Source organism: Marmota monax, unplaced genomic scaffold, assembly GCF_021218885.2.
Source record: "Marmota monax isolate L192 unplaced genomic scaffold, Marmota_monax_Labrador192_F-V1.1 WCK01_AAM20220418_F8-fsc00329, whole genome shotgun sequence".
NCBI lineage: Eukaryota > Metazoa > Chordata > Mammalia > Rodentia > Sciuridae > Marmota > Marmota monax.
Window position 1 is genome coordinate 244453 of NW_026692083.1, and position 18555 is coordinate 263007.

The 18555-nt window shown below is 44.9% G+C and overlaps 1 protein-coding gene across 1 annotated transcript in view; it reads left to right on the top strand.

The window, feature by feature from the left end:
* Positions 1-5137: 5137 nt before the first annotated feature.
* Fat4 (FAT atypical cadherin 4) overlaps positions 5138-18555 on the top strand; it is a 153723-nt gene continuing 140305 nt past the window's right edge. The window contains exon 1 of the mRNA XM_046460489.2: positions 5138-11669. Within this exon, the coding sequence (XP_046316445.1) occupies positions 6495-11669 (5175 nt within the window). The 5' untranslated portion in view covers positions 5138-6494. The remainder of the gene's footprint in view (positions 11670-18555) is intronic.

The window sequence follows — 18555 nt, forward strand, 5'->3', positions numbered from 1 at the left end:
AGAAAACATTTCAGAATGAAGCACAGGAAAAATGAAATAAAAAATACTAACGTGGAATTAAGAGACATAGGGAATATGAAAAGTCATGATAAATATCAGACATCTAAAAAGACAAATTAGATTGACGGCAAAATTAAGGCCCAAATTCCCTGTAAAGAAAATATGCTAATAAATATGGATACTGAAGGTTTTAGTCAAAAAATGTATTCATATAAATTGAGCAGTATTAAAATATTCTAATTTATTTTATTTGTATTTCCTTTATGTATATTTGCACAACAAATGGCATGGGACCAAAAAAATGTGTAAATGGGCCTAAAATATTTTTTAATTTGCAATTTTACTTTTAAAGAAAATAATATTGTAAGAACAAGGACCTGATAAAATGTATTTACTGTTAGCTTCCATTGAAGGAAATTCACAAATATGTATTTCAGGAAGAATAGAAGTGATAGGAGTGAATACTTGGAATAAAAGAAAGACTGAAAAGCAGAAATTGTTTTAAAATTATAAAAATATTTTAAAATTTATTTTTAATTGTTAAAATTGTTTTTTTAGATAATTTTTTTTAATCTGGGGTTAAGATAAAAGAACAATTAAAAAGCAATACCAAATTAAGTTGTAAGTTGGGAATAAATGAATGTATTAAAATGTTTTATTTAGGATGAAGTTTTCATTTTCCCTAAGACATTGAATTATTTCAGACTTGGAGAGGAACATATTTTGTAATTTCTAGAACTAAAATGAAACTAGTATTCAAAATAGAAGAAAGGGAAAAAATGGAAAGAATATCTAATTAGTTTAAAAATGGGGAAAACTCATGAAAATAAGCAGAATCATAAAACTAGAGAAATAATAGTAAAGGACAAAATTACATAGGAAATAAAAATAGAAATGACACTAATTAAAATTAAGGTAAATTGAAGAGAGGCTGCAGATAAGACACAATTTCATGTAGAGTGTTGATGAAGAAACAAACTATGATGCTGTCCCCGCTCTTAAAACATTAGGGTACAGACAATGGTATGAAAGGAAGATGGAGGGATGCCTGTCATGATACTACCAAAGAAGGCTGCACATGTGTCAGAATAAAGTCGATCTTCAGGAAAATGCACTATTGGGGATAAAGGAAATCACATCACAGTTAGATAAAGCTTTTGTGCATCCTTGTAATGGAGTCCATATGGAAATGAGTGAGTCTGTCTTTGAGTTCCACAGTGTGACCAGAAGAGGTGCTTTCTCAGTATGTGAAACAATCAGTGCAAAGGTACTTGCAGTACCAGAGAGCTGTCTCTGTGGGATGGATCTTTCTAAGCAATGGAGGAAACTGATATTATTTAGGTTTGGGAAGCATGAAGTTCAGAGATGGCATTTTCAGAGGCAAGAGGGGTTGCAGATTCATCAATTTTTAACTGGGGAATTAAAGTTATGAGATTTGAAGTTCCTAGAATTCACCAACTTGATTTCAAGGCTGATTTGGATTGATTCAAAAACTGGCTTAACAACTGGTTCTCGATAACATCAGTGCAGGTGGATAAGAATTTCTGTTATTTTCCTTATTCTCAAATGCATAAAGTTTTTTTTTTTTTTTCTAATTGTGACACTGACTTGTGCAATACTTTGAGGGCATTTCATAGCTTTAAATATGTTTATCAGGAAATAAGAAAATTTAAAATACTGAATTACACATTTAGCACACAAATTTGTTAAGAACAGAGTAGACTAAATACATGCAGACTATCTGTGACATTGGGAGTTGATGTCGGTGGTCTCCTGGTGAAAGCAATGTCTCCATGCACTGTGGGGAAGGCAATGTCAGAAAGAGCAGCGAAGACAGACAACACGCTGCAGCCCAAAGGCCGAGGAAATAGGATGAGCTTCATACAGAGTAGGAAGAAAGAAAGCGAAAGGAGCAAGGTCCAGGTCTAAAGTAGAGGAAGGAGGATGGGCGGCAGGGAGCCCAGCAGGGGACCCGAGGAGACCTGAGGACAGGGGGAGGGAGGGGAAAGGATCTAAAGGGCAGAGAAAATAGGGGTGGGGAGAAAGGAGAAGAAATGAGGGAAGGACAAGAGGAAAAGGGAGAAGACAAAGTAGAGGAGAAAGGGGAAGAAAAGGAGGAGAAGCTGTGGCACTTCACTGTGGGATGTGGAGAGATTCCCCAACCATCTCCACCTGGGCTTTGAAACAAATAGACAAGTAGATCAGACATCTAAGGAAATATGACGGAAATGGGTACAGGGCAGAGCAAATGGTCATAAAATGTATGTTTAACATATGTTCCAAAGCTCAAATGATATGTATTCTCTGATTCTTTCATGCGTGGGCATGAAAACATGGGCCCATTGCCTGTAAAAATTGGTGACATCTAACTTCATCTTTATTTAAAGATGAAGCAACCTTTTCCATAAAGTAATTGTTGGAGATGAAGCTTCCAAGCGACCTTTTCCATAAAATAATCAAGCTTTTGTTGGCAAAGCAAAAATAAACTCTCCTTATCTGGTTTTTGGAAAAACAATTAATTAAAGGAAACATACAAAAAGAAGGAACCTTCATATCGCACATCCCTAATGTGTTTTGTCACCATGGCTACCTGTCACTCTGGTCCATTTGCATATCTCCTGTACACAATGATCTCTATAGATCTTTCTCTCATTCTACTGGGAGGAACATACTTATTTTTATCATGTATTATGTTATCAAGATTCTTGAAATCTCAGAAAAAATGAAGATAAAATATAATAAAGGCACCATTTATTCTCTCATTAAGAACATTCTATATATCTTCCTTCAAGTTATATAACATATATACACACAGATTGCAATTTCATATGGAGATTTTATCTATAAATTAATGTATTTCTTCAAAGTGGTCATTACGGAAAATGTCTACTAATTAAATACCATTGCCCAAATACCATACCATTACCCAAATCATTTTTGAAAATTATCTTTTGGAATTGTACAAAAAGTTATTTTATGTAATAGATAAATACACATTTCCCATGTTAGTTAATCTCATCACATCTTCTTTTTAAAAATAAAAATGTATACATGTTATACTCCCCATTTCACAGAATGAGTGATATTCTCCTGTTTCCCCAAATTAAATTCATTCATAAATAATGTAAATTTCATACTATTCAAATGTTAAGATTGACCCACAGGCTCTCAAAACAAACAAGCAAATCAACAAAAGTTCAACATCAGTATCCAAATTATTTCCTTCTATTCTTTCCTATTTGAATGGTTGAACTATGTTTATCAAAGAAAAAAGAGAGATAAGTATTCTCCTAAAAGCACACAGAATAGTCATGATTTGTAAAAATTTTTGACTACACTTTAGTTAATCTACAATTCTTTCTTTACTGAGTTACACCAGACATAATAATATTAATATGGTAACTTGTTGGCAGACAAAAGATTTTTTAGGAAAAGCACAAGACTATCTTTCAAAGAAGACCAGAGCCCTGGCTTTCAGTATTTTTCAAGTTTAAGCAACACAGAGATGGTTAAGCTTAACTTTGTGTGAAATTCATTCCTTATATTACAGTAGAGAAATATGCAGAAGTGAATGTTCTAACATAAACAAAGGAATTGGGGATGGTTTTATAATTCAGATTTCCGTGGGTCTGAAGGACTTGAATTTGTCATCTGCCTTATTGCTCTTGATTATTTTTTAACCTTAAGTAAAGAAAGGCACCAGGAGATTCTTAAAGATCCTTTTCTTTGCTACCATCCCTAGCAAGAAGGAGGAATTAGCCATGTAACCAGATCCTTCTTGGCTCTGCATTTAATTTCAAGCAAGAAACTGGAGACTAAAGATGTAAGACGGCCAGAGAACAGCAGAGGGCAGTATTTACTCATGCTTGACCTGTCTTTGGGCCCAGAAAGTTTCAAGTTTGGAAGGGTTCCTGTGGCAGAAAAAAATGTATGACATATGCCCTATATTTGCATTGTTTGGCTTAAATTCATATTTTTAAGTTGGTTCCCTTAAAGGGGAAAAATACTGACCTGATTTCTACTTATTCTTTTTCCTTTTAACAAATCAAGGCACGCCTTCACAAAAATTAGCTGAGGTAAATAGAAGGGAGCTAATCTAAATGTAGTCCGTGGCATATGGGCATTTTTAAAAATTAGGCTTCAATTTTATTGTTTTTATTCCTATTTTCTCCTGTCTATTCTCCCTCCAGACCAAAACCAAAACGGAACTCTATTGGATTTCCTTTGTCTACCAAATGTAACAGGGAGATATTCCATCAGGGATCAAAATTCCAAACTAACTTCTCAACCGGAAGGGATCTTCCTCATTCCAAAGGGCTGCTTTGTTATTGTCAAGATTTGGGCTACCGACACCTGGAATCAGCTGGGAAGCAGAACAATACATAACAAACGGTATTAAATTCTGAGTTCCCCTGACTTGTCCTACGGGAAATTAAAGGGCGGTTGGTACTAGGGCCCTTCGCCAGCTGGAAGGTGGGGGCCAGGCCGGGTGGGTGCGGGTTTAGGTTCAGCTCGCCCCGCACGGCAGACGCTCGCTGCGTGCTCGAGGGAACGGGCTGGGCTGGGTTTGGATTCCGTCGGATCCTTGCATTCACAGAGAAGGGGCAGGAAACGGTTAACGCAAATCGGCGCTGTGCATTCCCAGACAGGCTTTGCTTAATCCTTCCTCCCCGCTTTAGCAGACCCTCGCCCCCCGCCTTTCTTTTATTTCTCTCGACCCCCTTACCCCTGAGTTATTACTAGCATAACAACCCAGCGGTCTCCCCCCAGACCCTGCCACTAAAGTTATTTATCTGCAGACCTGACCCCACCCCCATCTATTCTGCGGCAGCCTTTTGCTGTTAGTGCGCTGACGCCGGCCAAGATTTGACCAAAAGGGAAAAAAAAAGAGAAAGGGGGAAAAAATTCAACCCCCTTCTTAGCGCCTCCGCCTGCCGGGCTCCCACCCCGGACCGCCCCCAGCCCCCCGGGAGGCCGGAGTGATTAGCATCCCGAGGAGCCAGTCGGAGGGCGCGGGCGGAGGAGGGCGCCCGCGGTAGGAGTGCCAGGCGGGGCCGACCCGCTCGGGCCCAATGGGGCTGCGGGAGGGAGGGGCGGTAGGTGACAGCCCCGGGAGCCAGGGGGAGTCCGGGCCAACTAAAGTGCGGGCATCAATGAGTGGCGAGCAAAGTTTCTGAGTCCTGCTCCAGGTCGCGGTCTGCCCTCCCCCTCTGTTTGGGCTCCGGCGACGCGCTGTGTGCGAGTGTGTGTGCGTGTGTGTGTGTGTGCGTGCAGCGGGGAAGGGGCGGGGAGAGTGGGGGACCAGGCGGACGCAGAGAGGGACTCGCGGCGCTCCCGCTCCGCGGCAGGCAGCCTTCAGCCGGGAGGAGCGCAGCGCTGACAGGCGCGGGCCGAGCCGCCCACTTCCCGGTCTCCGCCGCCGACGGCGAAGGGGCCGAGAGAGGGACCGGCCACCCCGCCCGGCACAAACGCCTTGTGGATTACAAAGTGAAACTGACACGGGACAATAAAAGCAGAGATAACCGGGGCAGGGCGAGGCGCCGGAGAGCGATGCCCCTGGCATGCTGAGGGGAGGGGACTCCGGGACCGCGCGCCGCTCCTGCCCGACCCCCGCGAGGCCGAGAAGAAAGGGGGACCTGCGCTCGGTTTGGATGTACAAATAATGGGGCGGCAGGCGCCGCGGCAGTGGTGAAAGATGCCTTGGAGCCTGTGCCGGACCACGGGCTCGGAGCCGCAGCAGGGGCCGCGGCGGCGGTGGCTGCCGGAGGGCCAGGGACGGAGCTGAGCGCTCCCGGTGCCGGAGCCCCCAGCCAGAGCCGAGACTGGAACGCAGTTCCCCCGCTGCCGGCGCGCGGACGCCGCCGCCCGGGCCTCGGCGGCCAGTGCCGCCGCGCTGTCGGAGGGGCGTTGCAGCCGGGCTCTCCACAGTGGGGACCGAGGAAATTGCTCCTCCTCAGCACTGGGGAAAGGAATTCGATTCTCCGGTTCCCCACCGCTCCCTCCCCGGTGCGCAGCTGCGCTTTCCGAGGCCACCAAGGTGTTTGTTCTTCCCTCTCGAGTTCCTGCGCTTTGGGTAAGTGCTAAAGTTTCAGAAGAGAATTGTTTGCAATGATTCCTCAGAAACCTTGAACACAGGCGGCCTCTTCCAACTCACATCCGCCCGGGCGAAAGGGCTCAGACTCCGGATTAATAAACGAAGTAAAGGGGCGAATGCAAGAGGTCTGAGAAACTTTTCTGGGACCTCTACTCCCCGGAGGGTCCCGCGGGATGCCCTGCCGCTTCTGGCCACAGCATCTCTCCTGCACTTCGCGTCCCACTGGCTACCTGGAGCCTTTGGCTAATGGGGCTAACTTTTGCTGGACTGGGGTTGTTCTGAAATAGCAGAGGTCGCAGACCGCGCTGGATCTTGGCTGGCGCTTCTTCATCTCTGTAAATATTGTTCCGTTCCTTCACCCTTCCTTCTCTTCGGCACACCGTCCCAGGGATCCAGGACCATGGACTTGGCAGCAGACAAGACTCCTGGCCGCCGGTGGCTCCCTCTGCACACTGTTTCAGTTTTTCGGCTCCTTCGAGTGTTTTGGCTGCTGTCCCTGCTCCCGGGGCCCGCCTGGGTCCGCGCGGCCGAGCAGCGCCAGGTGTTCCAAGTGCTGGAAGAGCAACCTCCAGGCACTCTGGTAGGCACCATCCAGACGCGCCCCGGCTTCACCTACCGGCTCAGCGAAAGCCACGCCTTGTTTGCCATAAACGGTAGCACCGGAGCCCTGTACACCACCGCCACCATCGACCGCGAGAGCCTGCCCAGCGACGTGATCAACCTGGTGGTCCTTTCCAGCGCGCCCACCTACCCTACTGAAGTGCGAGTGCTGGTGCGGGACCTCAACGACAACGCCCCGGTCTTCCCGGACCCCTCCATCGTCGTCACTTTCAAGGAGGACAGTAGCAGCGGACGTCAGGTCATCTTGGACACCGCCACTGACTCGGACATCGGCTCCAACGGTGTGGACCACCGCTCCTACCGCATCATCAAGGGCAACGAGGCCGGCCGCTTTCGCCTGGACATCACCTTGAACCCGAGCGGCGAGGGCGCGTTCCTGCATCTAGTGTCCAAGGGCGGACTGGACCGCGAGGTCACGCCACAGTACCAGCTCCTGGTCGAGGTGGAAGACAAGGGCGAGCCGAAGCGGCGGGGCTACCTTCAGGTAAATGTGACAGTGCAAGACATAAATGACAATCCCCCGGTTTTTGGCAGTTCCCACTACCAGGCGGGGGTGCCTGAGGATGCGGTTGTGGGCTCCACCGTCCTCCAGGTGGCGGCGGCGGACGCAGACGAGGGTACCAACGCTGACATCCGTTATCGACTACAGGACGAGGGGACCCCCTTCCAGATGGACCCAGAGACAGGGCTTATCACCGTGCGAGAGCCCCTGGACTTCGAGGCCCGGCGCCAGTACTCGCTTACGGTGCAGGCAATGGACCGAGGCGTGCCCTCCCTCACTGGGCGCGCTGAAGCTCTGATTCAGCTGTTGGATGTGAATGACAATGACCCGGTGGTGAAGTTCCGCTACTTCCCTGCCACCTCGCGCTACGCCTCGGTAGATGAGAATGCTCAGGTAGGCACGGTGGTGGCTCTGCTCACGGTGACTGATGCAGACTCCCCGGCAGCCAACGGGAACATCTCCGTGCAGATCCTTGGGGGCAATGAGCAGCGCCACTTTGAAGTGCAGAGAAGCAAAGTACCAAACCTGAGCCTAATCAAAGTGGCCAGCGCCCTGGACCGCGAGCGCATTCCTTCCTATAATCTCACCGTTTCGGTCTCTGATAACTATGGGGCGCCCCCTAGCGCAGAGGTGCAGGGGCGCTCTTCCGTGGCAAGCCTGGTGATTTTTGTCAATGACATCAATGATCATCCCCCTGTTTTTGCACAGCAAGTGTACAGAGTAAACCTGAGCGAGGAGGCGCCGCCAGGGAGCTATGTGTGTGGGGTGTCTGCCACTGATGGCGACTCTGGTCTCAATGCTAATCTGCGTTACAGCATCGTCTCTGGCAATGGACTAGGATGGTTCCGTATTAGTGAACACAGTGGCCTGGTGACCACTGGGGCTGCAGGGGGACTGGACCGTGAACTTGCTTCACAGATTGTACTGAATATCAGTGCCCGGGACCAGGGAGTTCACCCCAAGGTGTCCTATGCTCAGCTAGTAGTGAATCTCCTGGATGTGAATGACGAGAAGCCAGTATTTAGCCAGCCTGAAGGGTATGATGTGTCTGTGGTTGAGAATGCCCCAGCAGGGACAGAACTGCTGGTGCTTGGGGCGACTGATGGGGACCTAGGTGACAATGGGACAGTGCGCTTTTCACTACAAGAGGCTGAGAGTGATCAGAGGTCCTTCCGTCTGGATCCTGTATCTGGGAGATTGAGTACTATCTCTTCCTTGGACAGAGAGGAGCAAGCCTTCTACTCCCTGGTGGTCTTGGCCACAGATCTAGGTTCCCCTCCCCAGTCATCAATGGCTCGCATAAACGTGAGCCTCCTGGACATGAACGACAACAGCCCAGTGTTCTATCCTGTCCAGTACTTCGCCCATATTCAGGAGAATGAGCCTGGGGGCAGCTATATCACCACAGTGTCTGCCACTGACCCAGACTTGGGTCCCAATGGAACTGTCAAATACAGCATATCTGCTGGGGACAGATCTCGATTTCAGATCAATGCTCAGAGTGGGGTCATTTCTACAAGAATGGCCCTAGATAGAGAAGAAAAGACAGCTTACCAGTTACAAATAGTGGCTACTGATGGTGGCAATTTGCAATCTCCCAGCCAGGCAATAGTAACCATCACAGTGTTGGACACTCAGGACAACCCACCTGTATTCAGCCAGGCTGCCTACAGCTTCGTTGTGTTTGAGAACGTGGCTGTGGGGTACCATGTGGGCAGTGTGTCTGCATCCACCATGGATCTCAATTCCAATATCAGCTATCTCATTACTACTGGGGATCAGAAAGGTATGTTTTCCATCAACCAGGTCACGGGGCAGCTGACCACAGCAAGTGTGATTGACAGAGAAGAGCAGTCTTTTTATCAGCTGAAGGTAGTAGCCAGTGGGGGCACAGTGACTGGAGACACTGTGGTGAATATCACAGTTAAGGATTTGAATGACAACTCTCCTCATTTCCTTCAGGCAGTAGAGAGTGTGAACGTGGTGGAGAATTGGCAGGCAGGTCATAGCATTTTCCAGGCCAAAGCTGTGGACCCCGACGAAGGTGTCAATGGCATGGTGACCTACAGCCTTAAGCAGAATGCCAAGAATCTGTTTGCTATCAACGAAAAGACTGGTAACATTAGTCTCCTAGGGCCCCTGGATGTTCACACTGGCTCCTACCAGATAGAGATCTTGGCATCTGACATGGGGGTCCCACAGCTTTCCTCCAGTGTCATCTTAACGGTTTATGTCCATGATGTAAATGACAACCCACCAGTGTTTGACCAGCTCTCTTATGAGGTCACCCTTTCTGAGTCAGAACCTGTGAATTCTCGGTTTTTTCAAGTGCAGGCTTCTGACAAAGATTCAGGAGCAAATGGTGAGATTGCATACACCATCGCTGAAGGGAACACAGGGGGTGCTTTTGGCATATTCCCAGATGGTCAGTTGTATATAAAAAGTGAACTGGACCGTGAACTTCAGGACAGATATGTTTTACTGGTTGTTGCTTCTGACAGAGCAGTGGAACCCCTTAGTGCTACTGTGAATGTCACTGTGATTTTAGAAGATGTAAATGATAACAGACCTCTTTTTAACAGTACCAATTACACATTTTACTTTGAAGAGGAGCAGAAAGCTGGGTCATTTGTGGGCAAAGTAAGTGCTATGGATAAAGACTTTGGGCCAAATGGAGAAGTAAGGTATTCTTTTGAGATGGTGCAACCAGATTTTGATTTGCATGCCATCACTGGGGAAATTACAAATACCCGTCAGTTTGACAGGGAGTCTCTCATGAGGCGGAGAGGGACTGCGGTGTTTAGTTTTACAGTCATAGCAACAGATCAAGGCCTCCCTCAGTCTCTCAAGGATCAGGCCACGGTACATGTTTACATGAAGGATATAAATGATAATGCTCCCAAATTTTTGAAAGACTTTTATCAAGCTACAATATCAGAGACAGCAGCCAACCTGACACAGGTTTTAAGAGTATCTGCCTCTGATGTTGACGAAGGTAGTAATGGACTTATTCATTATTCTGTAATCAAAGGAAATGAAGAAAGACAGTTTGCCGTAGACAGTGCCTCTGGTCAGGTAACACTGATTGGCAAACTGGACTATGAAGCAACACCTGCCTATTCCCTCGTAATTCAAGCTGTGGATTCAGGGACAGTCTCCCTCAATTCAACCTGCACCCTACACATTGATGTTTTAGATGAAAATGACAATACTCCTTCTTTCCCTAAATCGACACTGTTTGTTGATGTTTTGGAAAACATGAGAATTGGTGAACTTGTGTCTTCTGTTACTGCAACTGATTCTGATTCAGGTGACAATGCTGACTTACATTACAGCATCACTGGGACTAACAACCACGGGACTTTTAGCATCAGCCCGAACACCGGGAGTATATTTTTGGCCAAAAAATTGGACTTTGAGACACAGTCTTTGTATAAATTAAATATCACTGCAAAAGACCAAGGAAGGCCCCCTCGTTCATCCACAATGTCAGTGGTTATACATGTGAGGGACTTTAACGACAATCCTCCCAGCTTCCCTCCTGGAGATATCTTCAAGTCTATAGTCGAGAACATTCCCATCGGTACGTCTGTCCTTTCAGTGACGGCACAGGACCCAGATGCAGACATCAATGGGCAGCTGTCCTATGCAATCATTCAGCAGATGCCAAGAGGCAGTCACTTCAGCATAGATGGGGTCAAAGGGACTATCTACACCAGCGCTGAAATAGACCGGGAATTTGCTAACCTCTTTGAGTTGACGGTAAAAGCCAATGACCAAGCTGTACCAATAGAAACCAGAAGGTATGCTTTGAAAAACGTGACCATCTTGGTGACAGACCTCAATGACAATGTCCCAATGTTCATCTCACAAAACGCCCTTGCTGCAGACCCCTCAGCTGTGATTGGTTCTGTCCTGACGACAATCCTGGCTGCTGACCCAGACGAAGGTGCCAATGGAGAGGTGGAATATGAGATCGTCAACGGGGACACGGACACCTTCATTGTGGATCGGTACAGCGGGGACTTGAGAGTGGCTTCAGCGCTGGTGCCCTCGCAGCTGATCTACAATCTCATAGTTTCAGCAACAGACCTGGGCCCTGAGCGGAGGAAATCGACCACTGAGTTGACCGTCATTCTTCAGGGCCTTGAGGGCCCTGTGTTTACTCAACCCAAGTACATCACTATTTTGAAGGAAGGAGAACCCATTGGCACCAATGTCATCTCCATAGAAGCAGCTAGTCCCAGGGGATCCGAAGCCCCTGTGGAGTACTACATTGTCTCAGTTCGTTGTGAAGAAAAAACTGTTGGACGTCTCTTCACCATTGGACGGCACACGGGCATGATTCAGACGGCCGCCATACTGGACCGGGAGCAAGGAGCCTGTCTTTATCTGGTGGATGTCTATGCCATAGAGAAATCCTCAGCTTTCCCCAGAACACAGAGAGCAGAGGTAATGTTTTTGCAACCATTTATTATTTGTTGATGTGCTTTTATGAAGGTTGTCCTCATTATAATTACTTTCTATAATCATTCACCTTAATGTTTTTGTTGCTAATTTTATAAAGAGGAGCACACAAAAATGTTCTGTCATAAAGACTAACAAAGAATGTCATACAAGGTAGTGTGAATTCTGGTTACAAATGACAGACGTGTTTTCACTTCATGGTTCTCTCCGGAGCAATCTCATAGTGAAGGCTAAGGAGAATCTTTAGAGTCATTTCAGAAGTAAATAAAACCTATTTATGTAAGCTTAATCAGTGAATGGCCTCAATGCCTTTCAGTAGAAAGTCTGCTAAAGGACGGGTAGTTTCAGCATTAAGAACTCCCCCTTCCAAAATGAAGAGCTTTGGTAGCACCCGGAAGGACACCCTGGCTTTTTGAGGCGAGTGGTCTTGGACCACAGAGTGGCAGTTCATATTAGGATGGTATTAACTTTCGCGTCCTCAGCAAGGGCTGGCCGTTGGTAGACAGTGAGTCATTTGAATGTGCTGAGTCAAGTTGGGGGAGATCCCTGCCTGGTCTGCCTTCGCACTGCAGGCACTGTCTTCTGACTGAGGGCAGTCGTTCCCCCTTTTGTCTAAAACTAAAGCACGTAACATGTTGTGCATGATCAGAACTTGGAGGCTGTGTCTCTTGAGACGAAACTGTGTGGTTAGTGCCATGGCGTGTGCTGTTCTGCCTGCTGTGTGGTAAGACATCGACGTTTTAGAGCAGAAGCCTAGAGGGTTCTGAGTGCGGCCTTCCTGGGGACACCTTGTGTTGCTGCCTCTGCTGCTCCGACGTGGTTCTCTGTTCAGCTTCTCGCTCTGTGGTTCTGGTGATAGCTAGAATCCATACAGCTGCACTCTGCAAGCTCTCCTTGACCACTTTCTAAGTTCTTTCTCTCCCTTCTCACTCCCCCCCAAGACATCCCGGTGTCTGTCACTCGGCCAAAAACACAGAATATCAAATGTGGTTTGTGATACTTGGCTGGGGCCCAAGCACAACCTGCCAGCGACTGGAGGCCCCTGTGATTGTTTTCTTGCATTCCTCTCCTTTTGGGGGAGGTGGGGGATTTTCCTCATTTTAAATGCTCATCTGTTATCATTATCTGTTTGAATTCCCTGGGACTATTTTTTTTTTAAAAATCATAGATAGCTGTATCTCAGCGTATTTATAGCTTGGAGGACAGCAGACCTAGAGATATGATTCTTAATAGAGATACAGTTTTTACAGATGTAATTCTGATGGGGTTCAATTTTATCTTACATACATTGCCTTAAGAGGCTTTCCAGATAAATTATCTTCTTTTATCTATTTATTTTAAAATATCTTAATTTAGGAGCTACATGGTTTAGCTCAGGTCATGACATCGTGATTCACATGTAATTTTATTTTGATTTGTAGTTCTCTCTCTTCCAAACCCACCCCCTGCCTCTACCTTTCTTCTCTGTAATTATGTCTTAGATAGAGAGGTTTGATGAGTTTAATTCCAAATATTTATTAAAGGCAGACAATTAAGGAATTCCAGACATTGGATGAATTAGTTAATTTATAAAGCAAATTATATTATTAGGTGTGGGTGTGTGATTCAGTGCACTACATTTCACTTGAACAATGTGGAGAATGAGAATAAATTTTCATTGTTACAGGTTTATTGTGCCTTGTTATTTGCTCATTAGATAGGCAAAAATCAGCTAGCATAAATATATTAAATAATGCTGCCAATATTAATACATTAATAGACATAAAGTAGTATATTAAATAGGCACAAAGTCTAAAAATAATTATCAGTAATTTTGTTAGTAAAAGGGAATGATATGCCTGTAACATTTTTAACTTTAAGTAACATCAATAATGCTATCATTAATATTTACTGTTCTCTCTATATATTTAAAAATCTAAGGAGAATTCAGAATGATAATTTTTTAATAAAAAAATAGTGTTTCAAGATATCTATCCTCTTTGCACCAAAGTGCTGAAATTGCAAACCAAGTTTGAGTTCCCCAGCTCCGGCCACTCCTAAAATTGAAAGCAAATGTTTTTCTTCAAAGAATATTGAAAGTTGTAGTTGTAAGCTAAAATTTCATGTTATTATTGGTTGTTTCTTTCGAGTGTATGCAATAAAGCTCTTTCTTTCCTTCTGCTCAATGAAATTACTGTGATTCTGCAAAAAGAGGTCATAAATTACCTTTTGGTGTCAGAGGTGATATTTTAATTGTTTGTTTCCAAGTGAAACGTTGTGGTTCAATGCATTTTTTAAAATGTGTTCATCTACACTGATAGGGATCTGGGTTGCTTACTCAGGTTTCTGGCCAGAGTCCTGGCCGATCCCATTCCTCTGGCAAGCCGAGGCTCAGTTTATCTTGCCTCTTCTCCTGGCTCTGCACTTGGGGTGGGGGGCTGAGGACTGTGACTCTGAGACAGTGCCCTCCAGGCTGTTGGACACTTGTGCACGTTCTCTTATGCCACCTGTCACATCTAGAGGTTTTGTGTAAATAAGAATGTCTACAAAGGGTGGCTTTTGGGTCACAGACACAGGATGTATTACCTTTTGATTCTGTCTCTTTATATCCTCAGAAGAGTGCACATCATCTTGACTCTGTTAAAAAAGATCATATAAACTTTGAGCCATTTTTTTTCTATGTTCAACAGAGTCTAGAGAAGTAATGATCCAATAAACACTGATTTTTAAATGTGTGTTTTATATAGAGCCACATGAAAGTCGGGGTCTTGGTTGGACCTCAGCATGGTGAGGGCTTGGTCCTGTGGATCCTGGTCATTGGGAGGCTCATATACTGCCTGGTGTGTAGGAGGTGCTCAGCGAACACCCGCTGGAAGAACTAAGAGGAGAACGCAGTTCTCGTGCCTCAGAAATAAATCCACAGCTGGGGCGATGGGGCGCTGGGAAACTTGGCCCTGCTCACTGAACTGACAGATCATAGTGATCATTCCTGCTGCACAGATGAACTGAAGACTCTCAAAAAACCCCCAGAGGAAAGAGAGTTCCAGTGGGTGGTCTGACGCGGGGCCATTGTGTAGGTGGAAGGCGCCGGGGTCTGAGCCTCCAGGTGCTCAAAGGCTGCTATTCCTCAGCTTTCTTCTCAGCGTCCCTTTGAGTCCTAAAACGCGTCTTAAGGAGCAGTGCCTCTTACCTGTGGACACTATTCTTCTCTTTTTTGTTACCAGGAATTAAACCCATGGTGCCTAGCCCCTGTGCCTCACACCAACCCTTTTACTATTTTATTTAGAGACAGGATCTTACTAAGTTGCTTAGGGCCTTGCCAAGTCCCTGAGGCTGGCTTTGAGCTCATGATCCTTCTGCCTCAGCCTCCAGAGTCACTGGGATCACAGGGGTGCACCTCTAACCCGTGTGACACTATTTTTAACATTACAACTGAGGACAATTTAAAAATACTTATATACTTATTAATTTATTTAAAAATTACACTAAGAATATACCATTTTAATTTTGTCTAAAAATGTAATATTTTCCAATTTACAAAATTGAAAAGTGTTTCATTATTCACATTAAAAATCTCTTCAGCATCTGGCTTAGTAGAATAATAAAGAATGTATCAGAAAAAAGCTATTTAAATTTGTTTTGAGTTGACAGATAAAACTGCATGTTTAATCAGGCACAACGTACTGTTTTAAAGTACCTCTACATTGTAAAACGGTTAAACGTAGCTAATTAGTTATTATGGCAAGAGCTTGTAATAACCACTTGGTTCACATGGAGAAGAATGCAGTATTAAAATCTTTGATTATGGTCCCCTGCTGTACAACAGGTTTCTTGACGTTGATTTCTCCTGACTGTAATGAGGCACCTTTTGGCCAACAAGTGGACATCTTCCCATCCACCACCCCAAACTCCAGGAACCACCGTTGTTCTTTTACTTCTATGAGATGAACATTTTTAGATTCCGTAAATGAGTGAGATACCCACATGTGTTAGTGTTTCTGCATCTGGTTTATTTCACCTGACACAGCGTCCTCAGGTCATTCATGGTGTCACAAATGGCAGGATTTGGTTTTTTATGGGTAAATAGTATTCCACTGTGTGTAGATACGCCACACTTTCTGTGTCATTCATCCCCTGATGGACACTTAGGTGGATTTCATAATGCTGCAATGAACACAGCAGTACAGACGTTTCCTCAACATACTGATGTTATGGGGTTTGCATATCTACCTGACCATGGGATTGCAGGATCATGTAATTGTTCTGTTTCTCCATAATGTTTTCATAGTGGCTCTACTAAGTTACGTTGTCACTGCTATACTTCCGCTCTTAAGTGTCCCCAAAGATCTACCTGTTAGAGTGGCAGAATTGGGAGGTGGTGGAACCTATAGGAGGTGGGGCTTAGTGGGAGGGGTTTAGGAAATTGAGGACTTGCCTTTGCAGGAGATGGTGGGACCTGAACCCCTTCCTCTTCCTCGTCCCTCCCTGGCTTATCATGCAAGCAGCTTTGCTCTGCCAATGTTCCTGCCATAATGTGCTGCCTCATCACAGACCTGAAGAAAGGACGCCAACTGATCATGAACTGGAACTTCCAAAATCATAAGCCGAAACCAGCCCTCTGTCTTTCTAAGTCGATTGTCTCAGGTGAGGTGTTCTAGCCATGGAAAGCTCACACCACTGACTGTGTTAGGGTCACTTTCCTCCACATCCTAACCAGCACTTGCCTTGTCTTCTCGCTGGTGTTGATTGTACTGGAGTGAGGTGATATTTGCTGCAGTTTTAATTTGCATTTATTCGCTTACCATTGATGTGAACATTTTTTAAGTGTATCTGTTGGCCACTTATGTCTTTTTTGAGAAATATCTCTTCAGATCCTTTGTCCAGTTTTAAAATCCAGTATTCCTTTTCTGCTGGTGAGCTGGATGGGTTCCTTGTATAATTTAGGGTTAGCCTCTTGTCAGAGGTGTGTTTTATAAATATGTTCTTCCAACTGCAGGTCTGCAGTTCACTGTGCGGATTGTTCCTTTTCTGTGTGGAAGTCTTTTTAGTCTGATGTACTCCTGTTTGTAGACTTTTGCTGGTGTTGGCTTTTGAGATCTCATTAAAAAAATCATTGCCAACAGCATGAGCTGAAGCATTTCCCCTGCTTCTCTCCCAACAGTCTCATAGGTCTTACAGGTCTTGAGACCAGTGTGAGTTACTCTCTGTGCATCTTGGCCGAGGTCTGATTTCACTTTGCTGCCTATGGATTTCAAGTCTTCCCAGCACCATTGTCCCTGTCCATGTGTGTTCCTGGCACTCTTGTTGAGAATCAGTTGGTTGCAAATGGGTGGCTCATTTCTGAGCTCTCCTGCTCTTGTCTCTTTGTCTAGGTATCTTTTTGTAAGCCAGCACCATGCTATTTGGATCACGGAAAAGCCTTTAAGTATATTGACTCTCAATTTCATTGTGATTGTTGGAAGTTATTCAAAGTTTGAATTTTTCCTTGAAAGCTCAATTTTTACCATTAGAAACACATATTGTCAGCCATTTTCCTTGAAGTGTCAGACTCCCTTTGTTCATTTAAAAAAAAAAAACAAAAAAAAAAACAAAAAACCATAGCTGCTGTTGTTCTTTCAAGTAGAAATGCTGTTCCAGGAGTCAAGCTCGGCCCCGGAGCTCCATCTCACACACACACCCTCTGCTTTGAGACCATCTCAGCACCAATGTCCAGAATTCTTCCTGCCTGTTTTGGTCTTTGCCATGCAGAATACTGAAAAGACATTGCATGTGGAATCTTGGTTTAATATAATTCATAATTTCATCATTCATTCAAGCAAGTTTTTTTTTCACTTTTTCAATGAAAAAGTGTAAATATAAGTCTTTAATTTTTTAAAATTTTTTTTTACTGTGAGTACCTGGCAGAAAAGAATGCAATTACTGCTAAAATATTCTTAGCTGCTGCTCTGATCTGTGCTAGGATCCCTGCAGTTTTTGCTTGTGTACCTCTACTGTAAATGTTAGCACAGCAAACAAGACAAACATTGTTTTCCATTATTATGAAACCCATTGGACTTCCCAGGCTTCTTTAATAAAAAAAAAATCCACTAGATTAAAAGTATGTTTAAAGTGTTGGGTGTATGAACTATTATTCATTAAGAGCTAGAATGAGTTTTAGAAACTGGATGATGAATTAATTTATTTTCACAATGAAACTGTGAAGATTTCCAAGAGAAGCAATGGAGCCAGTTGTAAGGTCAGTGCTGGATACAAAGCTAAGAAATGACTGAACTCTGGAGGGTTTAGACGAGAGTTGTTTACCTTCCATTGTATGTCTGTGTGTCTTGGTGTTACTCCTCCCAGGCAGAACTCTGAGCTGGGTATATAGTAGTAACTGTAGTCATCATTCAGAATCGCCATGTTTGCTTATTGGGGATTGTATCATTTGAAGTGCAAAATGTAAAACAACACTAATAACATCATTCCCATTTCACAGTTGTGGAAATTGACCCCCGGTAAAGTTCAGTAACGTAAATTCACATAGAAAGGAAGATTGTGTCCAGAACCTGGGTAGCTCCAGAATTTTTATCCATAACTGTCCTGTTCCATTCCATCCTAAGCCAAGGCAATTTGTCTTCACTTATGAGAAAGTTCTTCACTCTGTCGATATGAGAATATATGTGAGCTTTTAACAATCCTGCCTTCACTCCCCTATGTGTTCTGAAGTCTTTAAGAGGTATCACAGTGTACTTGGGAGCAGAGGGAAAAGAAGAGTTTTCCTGCCTCCATCAAGACCTCCAGCAGGTGCGGGGCTGCTGGGGTCAGCTGCTGAAGAGAGCCAGGACCCCCGAGGGGCCCAGCGGCCTTGTTCCTGGAGAGGGAGGAGGTGGGGGTAAGAGCAGAGCGGAGGACA